Here is a 20,703-nt window from a genome sequence, read left to right as displayed (position 1 = left end):
CCTCAGAGCTTCGGTCGTCCCGGCTTCCAGCACCCATTTCTCCTCTATCGCCGCTAGAAACTTGTGAAGATCCTCGAGGGGCCTAAACGAGGATCTCAATGAAGTAACCAGCTCGGGGACGCTGCTGTTCCGGATCCCATCGTCATCCTAGCCGGGCGCGGAGGGGACACGAGGATCGCGGCTCATGTTCTGCACGTTAGAGAAGCTGGTCGCGCACGTACCGGGGAAGAGCTTTGGCTCGGAGGACGAAGCGAGTCCTTCGCGTCTTAGGTTCCCGAGCGACATGAGACTTCACAAGCTTTGCTTCGAACCGAGGCCGGAAGCGAGAGAAGGCGAAACGTTCGGTCTCCTCTCCTCCGAGGGAGATGTTTTGAAAAGACTTCACGAGCACCCGCGCCACTTGACAACGCATGGCGGACTTATCGGAGAAAATATTGGGTGGGTTTAACCCAACACGTAGGCATATGGGAGAAACAATCAGCGATCGACACGTGGCGCCACGTTGGCGAGGGCGTCAGGGCGTTCAAAATTCGCGCGGGCCGACCACTCTGACGCTCCCTCTGCTCTGCTCTGCGACGCCTGCGCCTGTCAAAATCGTCCTCTCTCTCCTCTCTCTCTCCCCGTTCTCCGTTCCGTTCCGTTGCGGGGAGAACAAAACTCTTTACGAAAGCTGCTTCTCTCCCCCTCCTCTGCTCTCTCTCTCCATTCTCGCCGACGATCTCTCTCTCTCTCCATTCTCGACTTCGACGCCCTCTCGGGACTCCGACGCTCCTCAAGGCGGTTGCCTCCAACGCCGACGACGCCGCCTCCGCCTCCACCCCGACGCCCTCTCACGACTCCGTCGCCCCCGACTCCGACGCCGACGCCCACCTCCGCCTCCGCCTCGGCCGACGCCCTTTCCACCTCCGCCGAAGCCTCGACCGATCGTTCGGCTGCGGACTCTGCTAATATCTCACAGCGTCCTCGTCAGGTACAGCAATAGCTTCTCGGTCTTTGATTATCTCTGCTCGTTGTTATTCGGGCGAATCTGTTCCGGCGACTCGAGCGCGAGCTGACGCGCTTCTTCGACCTTGTGGACTTCTTCGCAGTGTCATCTGCTGCGTTGCTGGGGTTCTGGCTCTGCTTTTGCTGCCGATTCTCACCGAGAACACCTACATTCCAGAAAACGCCCTCATGCCAGGTCGATACTCGTCACTAAAGTGATGCCCTCGACCAGTGAAAATTTAAGGCCAAGATTGGAGCTTGACCGTTCTGCTGCGTGGATTGGGATTAAATCATTGTAGGTTGGGATGCTGAAGTTTCGTATAGTCAGGCATTTTCAGTCTCTTTGTTTGTGCTCTCTGATTTTTTAATTCTAATTTTGAAGGATTGGGTTTCTAGAGCCTCCAGCATTGGAAGAAGGGATATTGGAGTCCTATTCTATTTTTCTTGATGTTGTTCTTAACCAAGTCTCCAGTGATTCTCCTGTATTCTCTCATGCGATCACTTGCTTTTAGCTTCTCTTTGAAATGCTTGGTTTGTTGCTTTCTTTTGATTTGTCCTTTCAAGGAACAAAAGCAATATTGTTGCCATTATAGGAGTCTCATTTTTCTCCTCCTTTTTGCATTTGGTGTTGCTTTAAGGTTGTAAGCTATGGTTGAGGTCTGCCTTATCTCCAAGCATCATGCGAAGCACACTTGTTGGGCAGTGTTTCCATTCTCGTAATGAAAAAATTCATAAGGATATCTTTGAACTTTTCCAGCCACTTTTTCAGGCATGCATTTATCTCCTGTCCTTCAATTACTTCTTTTACTTTCAAGTGCTGATGTCTGTGATGGGTAAATTTTGACTTCTCCAGTCTCTTGAAGCTTGGCAAGATGGCGAGCTTGAGAAGCAAAGAAGGAATTTTCTTTATTTTCTCCTCCATCAAGTGCCAGTTAGCAGCAACTTCAGTGTTCTTACTAGACAAAAAGCTCGCCAGGTACATATTCTCTTGTGAGTTCAGGTAGTTTTATCTGGTGCACTTGTTTGGTTTATCTAATGGGCTGATCTTTCTTGTTACTTATTCAATCTCGTGTTTTCAGATAGCTTTTCTTATCATACACAGAGGTTACAAGATGAATCCACCTTCTCCCCCTTTTGAATGTTCATATATGTGGTACGGCTATATCTACTCTATATCTGTGCCTTTTTTGTATTGATTTTTCTTATGAATTTTGCTCTATGCACATTAAGGGAAAATGATGAAGGCTGCATCTTGAGGGATAATTGCCCCTCAAGTTTAGGCATTCTTACTTGAGAGTGAGCTTTTATTTCACAAATGATCGTTTATTAGATTCAAATATTTCATCATGGAGGTGTATTGGCTTTACTCATCCCTCTTTTTCTTTCCCAATGAACTCTATCTATTGTGAATGGAACTTTAGTGTCCAATCTCAGAGTTTAGAATTCTTGACATGTACAAGGAAGAAGGATAATATTGCTCATTTCTGAAAATACTGAACTGGACAGGGGTCCTCTCTTGTGTCTTCCTTGAAGGATTCTTCTCTTCATCCTTCTTTGCGGCAACCTGCCCTTGATCTCATTCAAACTATCTTGGTCTCTGATGCTGCTGACTTAATATCATCAGCCTTAAGTTTTCACACACGCCCAAGTATTGGTAGAGGTGCCATCAAGTTGAATGATGATGAAGATGATGATCGGCCAGCATTTCTTCCATATGGTGTGGAGGAGGAGGATTTTGGTGCGTGGGGTGGTTTCAGTTCACAAAATATGGTTGTTTCTCGGGAATAGAGAGGATGGATGTGCATCCCCATGTTATGGACTGATGTTTTGGTTGAAATTGATCCCAATGTTCTTCCATTGTCATTTACCAAGGTTGTCTTTTGGGCCAGATCTCGCTTGTTGTTTGTCGAACCTGATATTAGTGGGGAAAAATATCTTCCAATTCAATCTTTTGGATTTTATCATTTGCTGCGGAAATGTCATCTGCATTTGGATGGAAGTTTCCTACTGGCTCTAATGCGTTGTCATTTATTGCATTTGGAGGAGGAGGAGGAGGAGGAGGAGCAGGATCCCCTCGCCGTCAACTACGGGGAGGTCCCGCTGCCCGATTTGCAGTCCTAGGAGGAGGTGGGCGAGCCGTACACGGAGGTCGGGGCGCTGGGGGAGGGGATGCAGGGGAGGAGCGTGCTGGTGCGGGGGAGGGCACAGGCGATCAGGGCGGTGGGGAAGAAGATGGCGTTCGTGGCGGTGAGGGAGAGGGGGTTCACTGTGCAGTGCGTGGTGACCGAGCAGGAGGGCTCGGTCAGCCGGCAGATGGTGAAGTTCGTGGCGTCCTTGAACCGCGAGTCCATCGTGGACGTCCGTGGCACCCTCACCCTCCCTTCCTCCCCCATGAAGGGCGCCTCCCAGCAGGTGGAGATTCAGGTCCTCAAGCTCCATTGCGCCAGCAAGGCCTTCCCCACCCTCCCCATCAATCTCGAGGACGCTGCCCGCAGCGAGGCTGAGATCGAGAAGGCTCTCCAGGTCTCTCTCTCTCTCTCTCGATAATCATTTCATCTTTCCACTCGTGTCCAGGCTAAGGCTCTCCTGTTTTAAGTTCCTTGTTCGCATAATTCGCAGGCCGGGGAGTAGCTCGTTCGTGTTAATCAGGATGCGAGGTTAAATTTCAGGGTCCTCGACATACGCACGCCTGCTAATCAAGGCATCTTTCGAATCCAGAGTCAAGTTGGCAATGTGAGCTTCCCCATGTCCCATACCCGATGAAATTCCCAAACTCATTGTATTCCTTTTCTACCCTCTTTCACAACAGCAACTAGTCCATAGAAAATGACATGATTCTGTCTTGCTCTCTTTTCTGCACGTACAGGAAATAACTGCAAGATGTCTAGATGTAAAATGTTATGGTCCAAAATAGTTTATCTGATGCCTATGTTTTTCCTCCAATCATTGAGGAGGATATGGCTCAAAACGTTAGGGAGCTTTATGATGCATGGGGCGAAAGGATAGTAGAAATGGGGAAGTCTGTTTCCTTTGTTTCTGTTTACTTCAACTGAAAATGGGTTGTTTTTGTAGTCACTAACTTACAAATAACAGATCGTCTAATTTCTTAAGATAAGATGTTGATGCTCTGGCTGTTCTGCATTCGGCGGCCAAGGTTCCTCCCAGTTTGCTATATATGTTTATCTTGGATAATGTGTTCTGAGTCTAACACCTAAACTTATACAATCCCACATTGTTCAGATAATTAGGCAGTTCTTGTCATCTGAAGGCTTTTTGAAATCCATACGCCGAAACTGATAGCTGGATCCAGTGAAGGAGGTTCTGCTGTTTTTAAGCTGGACTATAAAGGGCGCCCCACGTGCCTGGCGCAGTCACCCCAGCTTCACAAGCAAATGTCTATTTGTGGTGATTTTGGGCGTGTTTTTGAGATTGGCCCTGTTTTTAGGGCAGAAGACTCCTACACACAGAGGCATTTGTGTGAATTTACTGGGCTTGATGTTGAAATGGAGATTAAGAAGCATTATTTTGAGGTGGGATTGGGTACTTTTGCATTTATTTTGTGCTTCAATTCGGTTCAGTGAACCAGACTTTTATGTGCAGGTGATGGACATCATGGACCAGTTGTTTGTTGCCATGTTTGACTCATTGAATGTGAGTTGCAAGAAAGAACTCGAAGCTATCGGAAGACAATACCCTTTTGAACCTTTAAAGGTGATGATATGATCCACTTTTTTTTTCCCCGCAATCCTCATAATTGGTAATGTTTACAAAAAACATAGTGCACCTGATGGGCAATAAGTTTTAATTGCAGTACTTGAGAAAGACCTTGCGGCTTACGTTTCAAGAAGGGTTTCAAATGCTCAAGGTGAGGAGAAATTTTTTGGCAGCTAAATAACTGCCGAGACTTAAAAGAACTATAACAGATATAATGGCAGCATATGGGTTCATTGGCACTTATGAATAATGTCTACTAAACACCCAACTTATGAGCTTTCCAGATGTCAAAGCAGTCCCAAAATCACCGTTATTCACTAGATTGATACATGCTGTTTAATAAATAACTTGCTTCGAATGTGATGGATATAGTTTATATATTTGAGTTCCAGCATTTGTTTTGGCCTTTTGGGTCAATTTTCAGCATATTTACTTAGGGATAGTTTTCAGCTGGAACTGATGTTTTAGTGAATTTTACCCTTGATTGAGTAGGGAAAATCATGTCCATTCAGCAATAAGCTCTTATTATGAGCTAAATCTAAAGAAATCCCCTCAAGACTGAGATTCACCCAGTCAACAAAGGGTTGGTAGTTTCTCTTTGATTGTTGTTTAGAGTTTGTTTTCTTGTCTCCCTTGGAATGAGTGCATTGGGTTTCTGGAGTCAATTCATTGTCCAATATAGCATGTATAGATGGAATCAACTTACTGATTGAATACTCAAGGTTAGTAATGTCTTGAAACTAATCGTCTTTGGTCTAAAATCCTTGAGGTTGCTTTTTCCATTTGTTACAATTACCGGTTTGTCGATGAGTGCTCTTGAAGTAGTTTGTCTGGCTCTGAACCTACATATCTTCACGCGTGCTAAATTTTTCCGTTGGTGCTCTGACATTACTATGCTTGTATAGGATGCCGGTGTTGAGATTGATCCTCTAGGTGACTTGAACACAGAAGTAGAGAGAAAATTGGGTCAGCTGATTCTAGAAAAGTAATATGTTAAATAATTTTTCATGTGCCTGAAGTACTAAGTTGGGTTTCAGATTGTTAGTGTAATTATTTTCTGTATAATTAACTTACCAAGCTTTCTTTTAATTTTAGGTATGGCACCGAGTTCTATATACTTCGTCATTATCCTTTGGCTGTTAGGCCATTCTACACCATGCTGTGTTATGACAATCCTGCCTACAGTAATTCATTTGATGTTTTTAGTAGAGGTAAATTATTGGGCCATTCTATATGTCGGCAAACTTTCTCTGATTGATGGTTTCGGAATTATGCCTTTGTCTTGATTATTTGGCCTTACAGTTTGTTTGAAACTGTTTAAAATGCATGGTCAAATTGTTCAAAAAGACAGTGGGGAAATTGGATGGAAGCAAAGGCTTGAAATGTCAGGAGAATTATATGTTCCATTGATTCTTGTATACCATGAAGTCTTTAATAATGACATCTTTACCATAAATCCAAGATGGTTTAGAACTTTTTCCATATATTATGAGGCTTCTGCTTTCTCTTTGCATGAACTCTATAAAGTTGCATCTGGAGGCCGTTTAATGCCTAGTAAATCTCATTTGTCTCCTCACATGATTGCGTTATAAATGCTTGAGAGTTTCCCATATGAGTGTCTCTTGACCAGCAAAGCTTGCATTCAACCCATGTTCGACTGCAAACTTCTGATTTGTATTACTCTGTCCCAGGCGAGGAGATTATCTCAGGAGCTCAGCGTGTCCATGTTCCTGAATTCCTTACCAAACGTGCAGAGTCATGTGGAATTGATGTGAAGACTATTGAAACATACATCGACTCTTTCAGGTTATTCAGTTTGGTCACCTTTGTTCTCCTGTAAACGGTTGGTTTATTGCACTATCACTGATGAAATGGTTGCGTTAGCTTATCAAAGCCTTGATGATCCAAATCCGGTTCTTGGTTAGCTACTTAATCAGAGTGAACATGATTATTTCTCCATTCTGACGAGTCAGCATAATTGGTGATTTTGTGCAGGTATGGGGCACCTCCGCATGGGGGCTTTGGAGCGGGATTGGAGCGGGTAGTTATGCTCTTCTGCGGTCTCAACAATATCAGGAAAACCTCGCTTTTCCCTCGTGATCCACTTAGAATCTCCCCACGAGAGGACTTAGTAGTAATGGTGTTATAACCGGGCTGTTCTTTGACACAATCGTATGGTGCTCCTTGATTTTGGTGTATTTCAGTAAAATATTTTCTTACGATTAGCCACTTGTAACTTGACATTTCTGGTCTTGTCCCTTGCCAAATGAAATCGGACAATGAGAATGAGGATCCGGGTTAAATCTCTCAGCCCAGAGAATGGATGGACATGAGCACGGGTTGGAAATGGTACACATCACCATTAGTTTGATTCTTGATAACACAAGCAACTCACTAAATAATGCCGTTGTATCATATGCAATTGATGTGTAACATGATTTCTCCTCTATTTATTAAAGGAGATGGGAGTTTATGCAATGGGTTCGGCTCAAGTTTTGACTAACTGGTGCGCACGAACTTCCAGATTGAAGTGCTTTCAGATTTCATGATACACCATCTTGGTAATAAGAAATATCATAGAAGCCAGTTTTTAATTTGTTTATGATTGAGAGTGGGCCAAGCAGTGAATTTGTGATTGAAATTCCTTGACGTGTATGCCACATAGGATTTCTCAATGAGAATTTATAAAAAGGGTCGCCGCGTGCATAGTACAGAGGGATGTCTGAGGGAGAGTAAAATCAAGAGAGCAGTTTCATTAGTGTAATGAGCTTAACTATAAAGGGTGTGCACAAGAACCCTTTCATTTATTGCACATGAGACGATGACAGCTACATGTGTCCCAAGAGTAAGACCAGTGATCGTCTCAGTACCTCCCGGTGACTTCACTTGGTTCGAGGAAGGAATCGCTACCATTGCCAGCGTAATCGTGTCGTGCGGAGATCTGAACTCTAAACTCCCCCCTTATCTAAAAAAAAAAAAAACTCCCCTACACAATGGCCAACAAGAGAATTGCAATTAAGACTCGTGATGGATAGGTCGGTATTTTGCATGAGATACTGAAAATTTACATAATTCATTCACCCTCACCTATCCGAATAATATCAAAAACAAAATGCCTCCTCCGCCTTTCAGTTACTTCAACCGAAAAAAAAAAATCATACTATCTAAACATATGGAAAATGTTTTACAGCAAGGTTTGGCAACAATTAGAAGCCAAAGCCATTGCGCACGATATCCTCTTCATCATCACTACTGAAAGATTCAACCAGCTGACTTCCGTCGTCGTCATCGCCATCTCCCTGTCACAATTTCCAATAATCCAGGTCCACCATCAAAGTCAAAACCATCCATTATAAAATCCCCATCTTCCTCATCATCGTCATCAAGATCACTCACACTATCATCGTCATTGCTCATATTATCAGGGTCACTATCACTATCACCATCTAGACCCGAGCCCAATATAGGATCTACATCAGCATCGTCGTCATCTTCTTCCTCATCTTCCCCGCTCTCAGCATCATCAGGATCAGAGTCGTCGTCCGTAGGCCTCCGTCAACCAATCTCATAGACCCTCGCAGAAGATAACAACTCTTCTTGATCATCCATTGTGATCAACCCCACAAATGAATCCGTCGGTTCTGTTGCAAAGTCAAGGACGCAGCGATCTACTGGAATAGTTGCAATGTCAGCATAGTTGACCGCATCAACTGTGCGAAATGCAGCAAAAAGAGGATGCTTGGCACGACGAGTATGAACAGAAGACATTACATCCTCAAGGTTTCTCCTCAAGATTGCATAAATTACGTCACCGCGTGCATTAAATGTTATTGCTGTTTGATCCAGGGAAGGAACACTCCGGAGCAGTCTGAATTTCCGTAGATCCCACACCTCAGAGTTTATTATGACCTGTAACAATGGGATCGTCGCAAAAGTTTAGATGGTAAGCAAAATAAAGCCGAGCAGACTCGCATGTGTTTTGAGTAAATAGGAACGAGATCATAGAAAGTAATCAACTACTGCAATGCAACCAAACTTAAGTGTGATCACCAACAAGTGCGTGTATATTACACACAAGATAAATGAGCATAATGGACCAACCACTCTTAACTTAAGGGCACAATAAACGTATGCCAAGGAGTTGCTATCTAAGCATCAGTACCAGCCCTTTGTAACTCGAAGGCAAGTCCCACCAAAAAATTATTTTATAACAAAGGCATAGGGTTGAAAAGAAGACAACAACGCCCACACACATCATAGGAATTCTATGGTTAACTTGTCTCACACGATCGAATTCATATCACAAGCTTGTATATCCCAGGTTCCCTCACTACATAATTACAGAATCACAAGTGGACATGTGCACATAAGAGAGAGAGAGAGAGACAGAGAGAGCGAGAGAGAGAGAGAGAGCAAAGCACCTTCACTCCTCAACAAAGAAGCTATAATGTTTACCAGTAATGTGAAGTTGTGATCAGCTAATTAATTTTCTGCACTTACATAAACCAGCATGCACAGAAAGACAATACAAGCGTTTAGTTACCTCACTGCCAGCAGGATGAAAGCCACCACCCCCATAGTCTGTGAATTGATCGAATCGATGAACAGGGCCAGAAACTCGCCGATCCCATAATACACCATTCCAGAGCAACATTGTATCCGATGGACTGAAGTGTATCTGAGAATACATGTGCGCCCGACCTGAAGAACCAAAAGTTGTGTCCGACAATTTTAGCTCCATCTGATAGGTCTGGATATCATACAAGAGAATCTGTCTATTGTTTAAATCTGATGATAATGCAGCAAAATGGCTCCCAGAATTGCTAAACCTAGCAGCCTTGCACCCTTCAAATGGATGTAATGGTCCATTCCCTATAGAAGAGGCATCCCACAAGCGAACATCCTGAATACTTGATGAGAGCAGCAGCTGTGTATCGCCTGAGACATGTGACTGAACAAGCACCAAAGATTGCTGGTGGCTTGTGCAGCTGTCTAAGACACTATTGGTATTGGTGTCAAAGACTTTGAGCTCTCCACCATGGCTACCAGCTGCAATATGAGAAGAGTTCCCAAGAAAAGCTATGCAAGTCAAGAGACCACTATTGTCATCTCGGCATGTTCGCCATGGTCTAAATCTACTGAAAACAAATTGACGATCTTTGCGATTTCCAAGGACTCCACCATACACACTTCTGAACTCCCGTGTGCCAAGACGCGCTGTTACATTTGATGGAGCATCAAGACTCCGCTTTGGTTCAGGGCAAACATGTGGGTGTAAGAGTGAGAGAGGTGGAAGAGTAGTAATTGGAGCAGGACACTGCCGATGCTGGTGCTTCAGATATTGAACAACCAGAGAATCCAGAGTTAACCTCTCTATGTTATTGCTAGAATGGGGATCATTCAGTAACCCATGGTCAGTGAAAGTTGTGTGACCTGTTTGACAATTAACATATGGACTGTCATCCACATCAGATAAAAGACATGTTGATCGGTCATGTAAGTCCCTGTTAGTTGAGTTTGGTGTGGAAAACCCAGAGGAATCAGTTGATGTACCATTTCTACGGAAGGAATGAGGTGTTACACAAGCAGGGGAGCACAGCCCATGCTCAGCGGTTTGTAACCTCTTCCCAGGTATTGCAAAGCCACTATCTTTTATCTCATGGTGTTTCCTCTTCATTGGCAAAATGATAGGAGTCTTACACTGGGGATCAGTATCTACAAAAGATTTCCCCATAGCTTCCGATGGAGTTTCACGTACAATTACTTGTGCAGGTGGTTTTATGACACTGGATAGCTTCTTATTAAGTTGTGAACTCCCATCATGGAAAGACAGCTGCCTTGATTGTGAACCAAAACTAGGTGAGAAAACCAGCGGTTTCTTCCGTATTGAAGATCCTGCTGAGTCACATCTCAATCTGGAAATATCATTATGTTCAGAGAATCTTGACTTTTCAGATAGAAATCCACGTGGGGTGCGACCACAGGGCCACTGAAACTGTACAGAGGCTGATTCTTGGGTGCCTGCTGTATATGAAAGAGATGCTGGGGCCACAGTCGATGGGAGAGGAGTCAGTTGAGCCTCTTTCTGCAGCATAGCAGCACTCCCACCCAAACCACACGCTTGCAGATGTTCAAGGATAAGGAGTAAAAGTTCCCTGATATTGGTTGGGCAAGACAATTCGGAGGCTAAATTAACATGACATTAATCATTGACATCAACAAAATATAGAGTTCACTTAAAAGAAAAACAAACCTGGACTGGTAAGTAATAGGAGTGGCAGCGGCAATAGCTGCTCGTTCTATGCGCCTCAAGGTAGGGGTTGCAGCATCTGTAGCTGCCAACGTACTAGCACGCCCTGAATTTGTCACAATCTACATATGCATAAACAAAATTACGATATAACTGTGCTTCGCAATGAAAGCAAATTTGAGTAATTTGGAACAAGATGCATCATATGGAAACTAAAAAAGAAGAAGAGGAAAAAAAAAAAACTCCATAAGGATCCTCTCTTGCATTCCAACCAGGATTCCTTTCTCCTTTTTTGACCCGAGTGAATTTGGAAACGAGACATGGGAGCTATCCCAGAGCTGGCGAGCCCTGATCTCTCTGTCTCCCTCCCTGCTTCTCTGTGTGTCTATGTTGTTGGGGATGCAAGGATTTCACAACATGCATGAGCTATTACACAATTTTGATCACCTTAATCTGTTTCATATTCCTTTTACAATGCCACATGGTACACTTAGATGCTGGCCACAATTTACTTGAATTCTAAATAGCTACCCAGCCAAGCAGGGATAAAACCTTTCCTCTTTTCTCTGTATCCATCATTAAAACATTATGGCCGTTTTTGGGCATGAGTAATCACGAGTAGTGAAAGCAGGTACATGTAGAGACCCTATGGGCTCATCAAGCACTATATAAGCAATTAAATATGGGTATCCATAGTGTTCACTCCCTTAAAAGTTTTGCTTATCACTATTTAGAATTACTTCAGAAAAAGTAACCTTGTATATGGAATGCAATCAGTTTGTAAACCTTGCCATTAGTGCACTCGAGTCTTAAATCTTCTGAAAAAAAAAAAAAATCAGATCTCTGTTTTTTCTTAAGTAGTGACAAGCTGCTGACTAGCCAATAATCGCGTAATCGCGTATTCGAAACCCAGTACAATGGCTTAAATTTTTTTTCTTTTTTTTTTTTTTGGGGGGGGAGGGGGTGGTATAGTTTAAGATTTTGATTTTACTAATCAAGAGGTTCTGGAGTCCATTGCATTTCGTAAAAAGGGTTAAAGGATCAGGGCTTCCAGCAAAACTTTCATGAAATACAAGATTTACATGCCAAGCACGGAAAGTATTGACATATAGAAAGCTAACAACAAAGAGTTTCTACATAGTTTGCCTGCTAATAAAGAGGTAAAAATATCTTTATCAAGCTGGAACTCAAAAAACTCAAACGAATACACTATCAAAGTTGTAAGCTCATACACCTGATTCATGTTTTCACCATCTATTAAAATAAGTATGTACACAATGCAAAATGTTCATAAACAAATTTGCATAAAAAAAATAAGATCTTACTTGGGATGTCCTGAGAATTTATCAAATTGGGTCACTAACAGAGTTGGGATCAAGTAGACTCACTGACTATTGAAACTTAAAAACAAGTGCACATTATTAAAATCTTGCTATAATAAACAATATCACACGTGGGAGCATTATGCATTTTTTGCATCCCTGACATATGCAGTTGTTGACATACGTTGAGATGAGGAATATCATTCGCTTACGCCTATTAGTTCAATGGCGACCTGGGCTAGTTCAGCTTGCCACCTACCCTGCTCATTCCCAAGTGTCTGGCTTCCAGAATCTCGAATGAGCTCTGACAGTTTTTTCCCAACCTATGAACAAAAATCAAATAAATTCCATATACACGAGAAATTTAATATTGTATCTGTTGACAAACTGAATTCGAACTTTGGATCGAAAAACAATTATCCGTCACAGAATTATTGGTGGCTGACTCATAGCTTCCATGAGTCAAGGCCTTGGAAACTCTGCAAAACAATTATCCAACATTTGGAGACAAGGGCAGCAGCACTTCTGTGTACTAAGGAAAGTGCAAATTCAAAGTGATTAAATGTGTTCAAAAATTGCACATGATACAGAAAACACTCTGACAGAATCCACATCTCAGGATATAAACAACAACTTGCAGTTTAAGCATCAGCGGAATAATATTCAAATGACTAAATGTATAATCTGCAAGTGCAGAGAAACAAAACTTCTCACCTGGAGCTTTGTTAATATGTGTGCAATTGTATCATCTCTGGCTAAACCAAGTAGAACACGACAAGCCAGAGCACGTATGCAGTCAAGAGCAACAGGAGGTGAGTATATTCGTGGCTGGAGGAGATGCAGAAGGACCTTTATGCCATTATTAGCACGGACAGCGTCTCTTGCTTGACGATATCCTTGCTCCAGCTGGGCAGCAAGACCGGCAGAACCTGCCCCAGCACCTAAAGATATTCTACGATCTCCAACCAATCCTGAAGTTGATGCAGAAACAGGTGTCAAAGGAGCTGTGCTAGATTGAGTCCCAGATGACGTTGTGCAACCTCTATCAACCCCACTAGATTCACCATTCCGATCCCTTAAATCATTCTGGATGGCCACAGAAGCAATCCGATCCATGATACCGCGGTCTGCATTTCTATCTCTAGATTCCATGGCAAGGGCATTGGAGCTTTGGGAAGCAGCAGACTGCTGACCTTGTGCAAGCATAGGAGGTCTATTGCTAATTGAAGGCGGAGGGCACACGAGATTAATTAGCACACTCAAAGCAGGCTGTATGATCTGCAGGAATAATGCATAAGAATTACTAGGAAAGAAAGGTTCATGACTCAGATTTTTGTCACCATAAAGACAAATAAAAGTGATATCGACATTGAAGTATTAAATGATCACTCACCTCTGGATCCACATAAGTACTAGCAATATTTGCAGCATCCAATACAACTGCAATGCCAACACGCTCATTGCTCAATGTAGCATTCACTATCATTTTACGACTTTGAGGTACCAGTGTAACAATGTGCAGAACACCCAAGGCATATTGAAGCAAATCGTGCAAATAGCGCTCAACCGGTGGGGCCTGAATACAGGGAGCATAGAAAAATAAGATGCATTGAATGCCCACAAAAAGAACAGAAGGTTAAGGCAGAACATAAGGCAATTACCTGACACAATTCTAACATGGTCAAATGTCCATTACAGGCTAAGAACTTATCAACTGCTGGCCACCGTGTTCTCACAAAAGCAGGACCCAACTTCCGATCCTTCTGCAATTGTAGGAATACAGCATCCATAGCCTCATTACTAATGTCAAGGGGCTTGTAGGCTGCCCTCATGCTCGAAATATTCCGGGGAGCATTGCGGTTAGTCTTAGATGGACGAATTGAATCCACAATCAACAGTAGATGTGCCCTAAAATATTGCCGTAAAGCAACACGTGTGATAAGCTATCTGCTTCTCGGATGACGTAAGCACCTCTGGAGGTGATCTGTCATTCCGAAGTGAACTTGAACCAGATAGTCCTAGTGATATGGAATTAACTCCAGATCTTACTGAGGCAGCATCATTTAAGACACCTAGTATTTTTTGTAAACCATCCAGAGCATCAAAAGCATCAAGGACCGCTCTGGAAACAAAAGCAGCAGCAAAAAACAAGGCTGCATTCTTTCGTGCCATCGGATCCTGGGGGCATTCTAGAAGCTGAATGGCTAACTCAACAACTTGGCGCACAACATCTGAAGGAAGGGCACACACTCGTTCCATAATGCCCTAAAAAGATCAGCCCAAAAGAGATGAATATGTTATAAATTAAGGTTAATGACATCTTTAAAACCACAGCCTTGACCCAGTAACAGAAGAATCATGCAAACCAAGTGCTTAAAGAATCACCTGAATCGAACCAATAGTAAACAAGCAAAAGGAAAGACCAAAGAAGGTTTGAGCAATTCTAGGAATAGAAAGGAGTTTTTGCATGCCACCCCTGTCCACAAACAGGGCTGCAAATTTCCGATGAGCTGCCAAAGCACATATTAACTTCATCACATCAGGCAAAAACACTGCAATCTTCGAAGGCTCTTTATATTTGGAGCTCCTCTGAAGCAAAATTCATAAGAAAAATCAATACAAAAAGGCACAGATATAGAGTAGATATAGCCGTACCACATATATGAACATTCAAAAGGGGGAGAAGGTGGATTCATCTTGTAACCTCTGTGTATGATAAGAAAAGCTATCTGAAAACACGAGATTGAATAAGTAACAAGAAAGATCAGCCCATTAGATAAACCAAACAAGTGCACCAGATAAAACTACCTGAACTCACAAGAGAATATGTACCTGGCGAGCTTTTTGTCTAGTAAGAACACTGAAGTTGCTGCTAACTGGCACTTGATGGAGGAGAAAATAAAGAAAATTCCTTCTTTGCTTCTCAAGCTCGCCATCTTGCCAAGCTTCAAGAGACTGGAGAAGTCAAAATTTACCCATCACAGACATCAGCACTTGAAAGTAAAAGAAGTAATTGAAGGACAGGAGATAAATGCATGCCTGAAAAAGTGGCTGGAAAAGTTCAAAGATATCCTTATGAATTTTTTCATTACGAGAATGGAAACACTGCCCAACAAGTGTGCTTCGCATGATGCTTGGAGATAAGGCAGACCTCAACCATAGCTTACAACCTTAAAGCAACACCAAATGCAAAAAGGAGGAGAAAAATGAGACTCCTATAATGGCAACAATATTGCTTTTGTTCCTTGAAAGGACAAATCAAAAGAAAGCAACAAACCAAGCATTTCAAAGAGAAGCTAAAAGCAAGTGATCGCATGAGAGAATACAGGAGAATCACTGGAGACTTGGTTAAGAACAACATCAAGAAAAATAGAATAGGACTCCAATATCCCTTCTTCCAATGCTGGAGGCTCTAGAAACCCAATCCTTCAAAATTAGAATTAAAAAATCAGAGAGCACAAACAAAGAGACTGAAAATGCCTGACTATACGAAACTTCAGCATCCCAACCTACAATGATTTAATCCCAATCCACGCAGCAGAACGGTCAAGCTCCAATCTTGGCCTTAAATTTTCACTGGTCGAGGGCATCACTTTAGTGACGAGTATCGACCTGGCATGAGGGCGTTTTCTGGAATGTAGGTGTTCTCGGTGAGAATCGGCAGCAAAAGCAGAGCCAGAACCCCAGCAACGCAGCAGATGACACTGCGAAGAAGTCCACAAGGTCGAAGAAGCGCGTCAGCTCGCGCTCGAGTCGCCGGAACAGATTCGCCCGAATAACAACGAGCAGAGATAATCAAAGACCGAGAAGCTATTGCTGTACCTGACGAGGACGCTGTGAGATATTAGCAGAGTCCGCAGCCGAACGATCGGTCGAGGCTTCGGCGGAGGTGGAAAGGGCGTCGGCCGAGGCGGAGGCGGAGGTGGGCGTCGGCGTCGGAGTCGGGGGCGACGGAGTCGTGAGAGGGCGTCGGGGTGGAGGCGGAGGCGGCGTCGTCGGCGTTGGAGGCAACCGCCTTGAGGAGCGTCGGAGCGTCGGAGTCCCGAGAGGGCGTCGAAGTCGAGAATGGAGAGAGAGAGATCGTCGGCGAGAATGGAGAGAGAGAGCAGAGGAGGGGGAGAGAAGCAGCTTTCGTAAAGAGTTTTGTTCTCCCCCGCAACGGAACGGAACGGAGAACGGGGGAGAGAGAGAGGAGAGAGAGGACGATTTTGACAGGCGCAGGCGTCGCAGAGCAGAGCAGAGGGAGCGTCAGAGTGGTCGGCCCGCGCGAATTTTGAACGCCCTGACGCCCTCGCCAACGTGGCGCCACGTGTCGATCGCTGATTGTTTCTCCCATATGCCTACGTGTTGGGTTAAACCCACCCAATATTTTCTCGACTTATCGGTCGAAGACAAGGGACGGAAAATCAGAATCAACAAATCAGAGTGGCGCAGCGGAAGCGTGGTGGGCCCATAACCCACAGGTCCCAGGTCCCAGGATCGAAACCTGGCTCTGATAGAAGAGTAGCTTCCGACCGGTCACCATCCTTTTCATTATTTTGTTTATTTCCTCTCTCTGACCAAAAAAAAAAAAAAAAAAAAAATCAGTAAATACAGCTACTTCTTTTCTAAGTTGACTTCACTTTAGAGTATTTATCCCCGAATAATATGTCCATAAAAGAAAATTAGCTATCTTAAAGAATAACGGAATATTAAGTAATATCCTAATATCAAAGAATTAATTCTCCAAAAAATTCTCAATTTTATGTTTAGTCCAAATTCTGCCTCCAACTTCCACCTAATCTCAAATCTACAAGGTGAGGGTGTTGATGTCGATAATTTTGAGTAAACTAGTTGTGATTTTTTGATGTGTAGGCAGATTTGAGATTGCAATTAAAGCTGGAGGTTTTTTATGAAATAAAAAAAGTTCAGAATAAAGAGAATCGGCGAAGAATGCATATTTCTAAATTGATTTCATTTTGCGCTTTATTAAAAAGGGTATTTAAACTCCAATAATATGCATATGAAATGAAGGTAGCTATTTTATTGAAATATCAGATAATATCCCTAATAACTAATAATATCTCTAATAAAATTCTGGAAAATTTCCAATCTTTGTAAGTATATTTCATGGGTTGTTGTCAAATTATCATTTGTCGGTCATGTTGGTTAAATGCTTTTTGTGATTTCGATCTTCTTCCTCGTCTCTAGTGATTCTTTACCAATACAATCTCAGCGAAAGCAGAGTCCCGTGATGTTCTTTCTCTCTTTTAATTTTTTCAAATATGGTTGATACGTCAACTGTTGCCCCTATAAATATGGATCTCATAGTTGAGTTGGATCGATAAGTCAGATGAAATGACCAAGATCAAATCGATTTAAATTAAAATTCGGGCACCAAACCGTACTGCCAATTTACATGTTGCCCCTATAATATTTGATGATTTGACCAAAAAAATATATGTTTGATTCGAAACACAATTGAAAACTATCTATCTCTACATGGCTCGTTTGATAAATCTAAACAAATAGGTGCTGATAATTTAGGTATTGAATTTTAAGGGTTGACAATTTTTATTGTTGAAAGTAGATAAAAAGTTGTTTGATAAGTACCGAAAATTAAAGGACTGGATTTTCATTCCTTTCTTGCCATACATGAAATTATAACCATTGTCAGCGTATTTAGGCAATATAATTCGTGAGATTCTAATTGCCATCAATTACTTTTTATAATTAAAGAATAAGGTTGCCCATTCCTTTCATACATCGTTGATTGACTCTTTTAATTAATTTAATTTTTTTGACTGATTGTTAATTATGTTTGTCAAAGAAGCTTAGGTCCGTTTGTTTATGTTTCTTTTTTGTTTTTAAACACTTTTTCTGTTTTTTTGTTCCCTGAACAAAAAAAAAGAAATAAGAAACACAAATTTCGTGTTTCTTATTTAAAACAAATCTTAAACACTTTTGTATTTCTTCTTCTTTTCTTCTTATTTTCTTCTTCTTATTTTCTTTCTTTTTTCTTTCGCCGGTCGCCGGCCTCGGCCATGGCCGGGCGACCGGCCGACGAGGGCCGGCGGCCTCGCCCGGCCACGGCGAGGGTCGGCCTCGCCTTGGCTAGGCGAGCTCGGCCTCACCGAATTTGGGGTGAGCTCGAGCTCGCCCGGCCAAGGCGAGGCCGACCTCGCACGGCTAGGCGAGCTCAATCTCGCCCGGATCCAGGAGGCCGAGCCTCGCCGCCGCCGGGCGAGCTCGGCCTCGCCGGATCTAGGCGAGCTCGAGCTCGCCCGCCAAGGCGAGGCCGACCTCGCCGGCCGGGCGAGCTCGATCTCGCCCAAACCGGCGAGGTCGAGCCTCGCCCGCCTACGACGAGGCTCGACCTCGCAAGGGCCGGGCGAGCCTCGCCGTGGCCGGGCGAGGCCGCCGGCCCTCGTCGGCCGCCGGCTCGGCCAGCCGACGACCGGCCAAAAGAAGAAAAAAGAAAAAAGAAAAAGAAAAAAAAAAAAAGGAAAAAATAGAATAAAAAAATTATACAAATTTACCAAACGTGTTTCGTTTATTTTTTATTCCCGAACAAATTTGCAAACGCGTTTTTTTTGTTCAAAAATTGTTCCCCGAAACAAACACTTTTTCTATTTCTCGTTCCTCGAACAATTTTTAAAACGTAAAAACACAAACAAACGCACTCTTAATATCATTAACAATTTTTTTTTATAATTTTCAATACTTGATTTGATCAAAACATGCATCCATCTTTCATCTAGCTTTTGATTATGGGAAACAAAATTTGAACGCGTTTATTTCACGGAAAACTTGAGTTTTGAAAAAAAAATCTAAAAAATGATCACATATATCACTTACAAAAATGGACAAATGCAAAATATAATCGTCATTCATTAAAATAGCTAGTCATTAATATTATCGATAATAAATATATTTTCCATTGATTACTTTTTCTAAGCAATATAATCAATCATTTTTCGGAAAATATTTTCCAAATCGTAAGTTTTCTAAGCACCCTTAATTTATCTCAATCTTCTCCAAAGTAGTTTATCCTTGGACCCTTAGCTTAAAAGGGTGAGCATAATTATAGTTATAAATTCACAAGAATAGTGTGTAAAAATGCAAAATTTTTTGTTTATTATTAAAATTTTGGGATGATTGCTCAAAACCCGTGAACTTTCGCATTGTCATGTAATAGCCCTTGAATTTCGAAAAAAAATTTAGATTGCTCCCTTTGAACTTTGGCATTGATGTGTTATGGCATGCAAATTTGGGGAAATTCCAAATAAGGATCTAAAGGGCCCACATTTTCTTAAATAAAAACCTAAAGTGGATATTGTTTCAAATGAGAATTTGAAGTTGCTAAATTATCTCAAATAAAGGCTTGAAGTGGCCAAGTTGTCTCAATCAAAAATTTGGCTAACCGATGACTATTATGGCCATCAAATAAGGGGTATTTTAGTCAAAAAAAATTATGACACACTTTTCAATTTTTTGATTTGTCGTCTTTCCTTTCTATTCCTTTCCTTTCCTTTTTTCCTTTTTCCTTTTTCCTTTTTCTTTCTCTTCTTCCCTCTGTCAGCCATGGCAAAGATCATCAGGCTTAGGCAAGGGCCATCCAAACCGATGTTAGGTGAGGACATCGGTTTGGATGGGCAAGCAAAGAGCACCCTTGTCAAATCTGGCCCTCGCCTAATCTGGTGAGGGCATTCCTCGCTAGATTTAGCGAGGGGTAACCCTCGCAAGCGTCGAGGAAAGGTGACCCTTGCCTGGTGTGGTGAGGGCGAGGGTTACCCTCACCTATGTCAAGCGAGGGTGACCCTCGTCTAATTTGGCCTTCATCTGATCTAGGAGAGCATTCCTCGCCACATTCAATGAGGGGCAACCCTGCCACTGTCAGGCAAGGGTCCTAGCCCAAGCAAGGTGACCGTTGCCCAACGCCAGCAAAGGCGAGGGTAGCCCTCGCCTAAGATTGGCAACCTCTGCCATGGCGACAGAGGGAAGAAGATAAAAGAAAAAATGAAAAAGGAATAAAGAAAAAAATTAAATAATTAAAAGGTTGAAATGCCTTTTAGCTAGCGAGGTTAAGCCTTTTTTTAAACTGATATAGTTATTCTAGGCCCTTATTTAAAATAAATTATACTTCAAGCTCTTATTCAAGACAATTTGGCAACATAGGTCCTTATTTAAAATAATGTCCACTTTAGGCCATTATTTGAAAAAAATGAGAGCACCCTTATTTGAAATTTATATTGCAAGTTTTGAATAACTACATTACACTTAATTTTTTTTATTTATTACAATTGCTAGTTTCTCCATTGTCGCCCAATTAGTCTTCAAACTCCGAAAATATACGGTTTATCTTACAAACTTTTCAAAGTTAAGGGACCTTAAACAACTTTGCCAAAACTCAAAGTGAGTTTCAACGATTATCTAAAAATTTTAAGCAATTCT

General features: G+C 42.4%; 1 protein-coding gene, 1 long non-coding RNA gene and 1 pseudogene across 5 annotated transcripts; 1 reads left to right on the top strand and 2 right to left on the bottom strand.

Annotated features, from left to right (window-relative positions):
- The first annotated feature begins 650 nt into the window (after positions 1 to 650).
- On the top strand, positions 651 to 7,176 carry LOC104436038 (annotated as a pseudogene).
- A 550-nt stretch (positions 7,177 to 7,726) lies between these two features.
- On the bottom strand, positions 7,727 to 14,868 carry LOC104438790 (DDB1- and CUL4-associated factor homolog 1-like; the record flags this gene model as incomplete). Its single annotated transcript, XM_010051967.3, is given in 10 exon segments — positions 7,727 to 7,997; positions 7,999 to 8,607; positions 9,242 to 10,853; positions 10,952 to 11,070; positions 12,483 to 12,593; positions 12,985 to 13,548; positions 13,664 to 13,846; positions 13,932 to 14,199; positions 14,201 to 14,535; positions 14,656 to 14,868. Coding segments are annotated over 10 exon segments (4,107 nt in total), but the record flags the coding sequence as incomplete, so codon positions are not given.
- Positions 14,869 to 15,309: 441 nt separating this feature from the next.
- Positions 15,310 to 16,639, bottom strand: LOC120289084. 4 transcript variants are annotated; one of them, XR_005547037.1, is made up of 4 exons: positions 16,093 to 16,639; positions 15,784 to 15,974; positions 15,597 to 15,696; positions 15,310 to 15,440 (listed from the first exon to the last, which is right to left on the bottom strand). It is a non-coding gene; the product is annotated as an uncharacterized LOC120289084 (long non-coding RNA). The 4 variants fall into 4 exon arrangements; XR_005547036.1 differs by having other exon boundaries at positions 15,597 to 15,974; XR_005547038.1 differs by having other exon boundaries at positions 15,310 to 15,696; positions 15,780 to 15,974.
- Positions 16,640 to 20,703: the final 4,064 nt, after the last annotated feature.

The sequence above is a fragment of the Eucalyptus grandis genome, chromosome 10 (genome assembly GCF_016545825.1).
Source record: "Eucalyptus grandis isolate ANBG69807.140 chromosome 10, ASM1654582v1, whole genome shotgun sequence".
Lineage (NCBI taxonomy): Eukaryota > Viridiplantae > Streptophyta > Magnoliopsida > Myrtales > Myrtaceae > Eucalyptus > Eucalyptus grandis.
The sequence above is the reverse complement of the archived record's forward strand: the minus strand, read 5'-3'. Positions and strand labels throughout refer to the sequence as shown.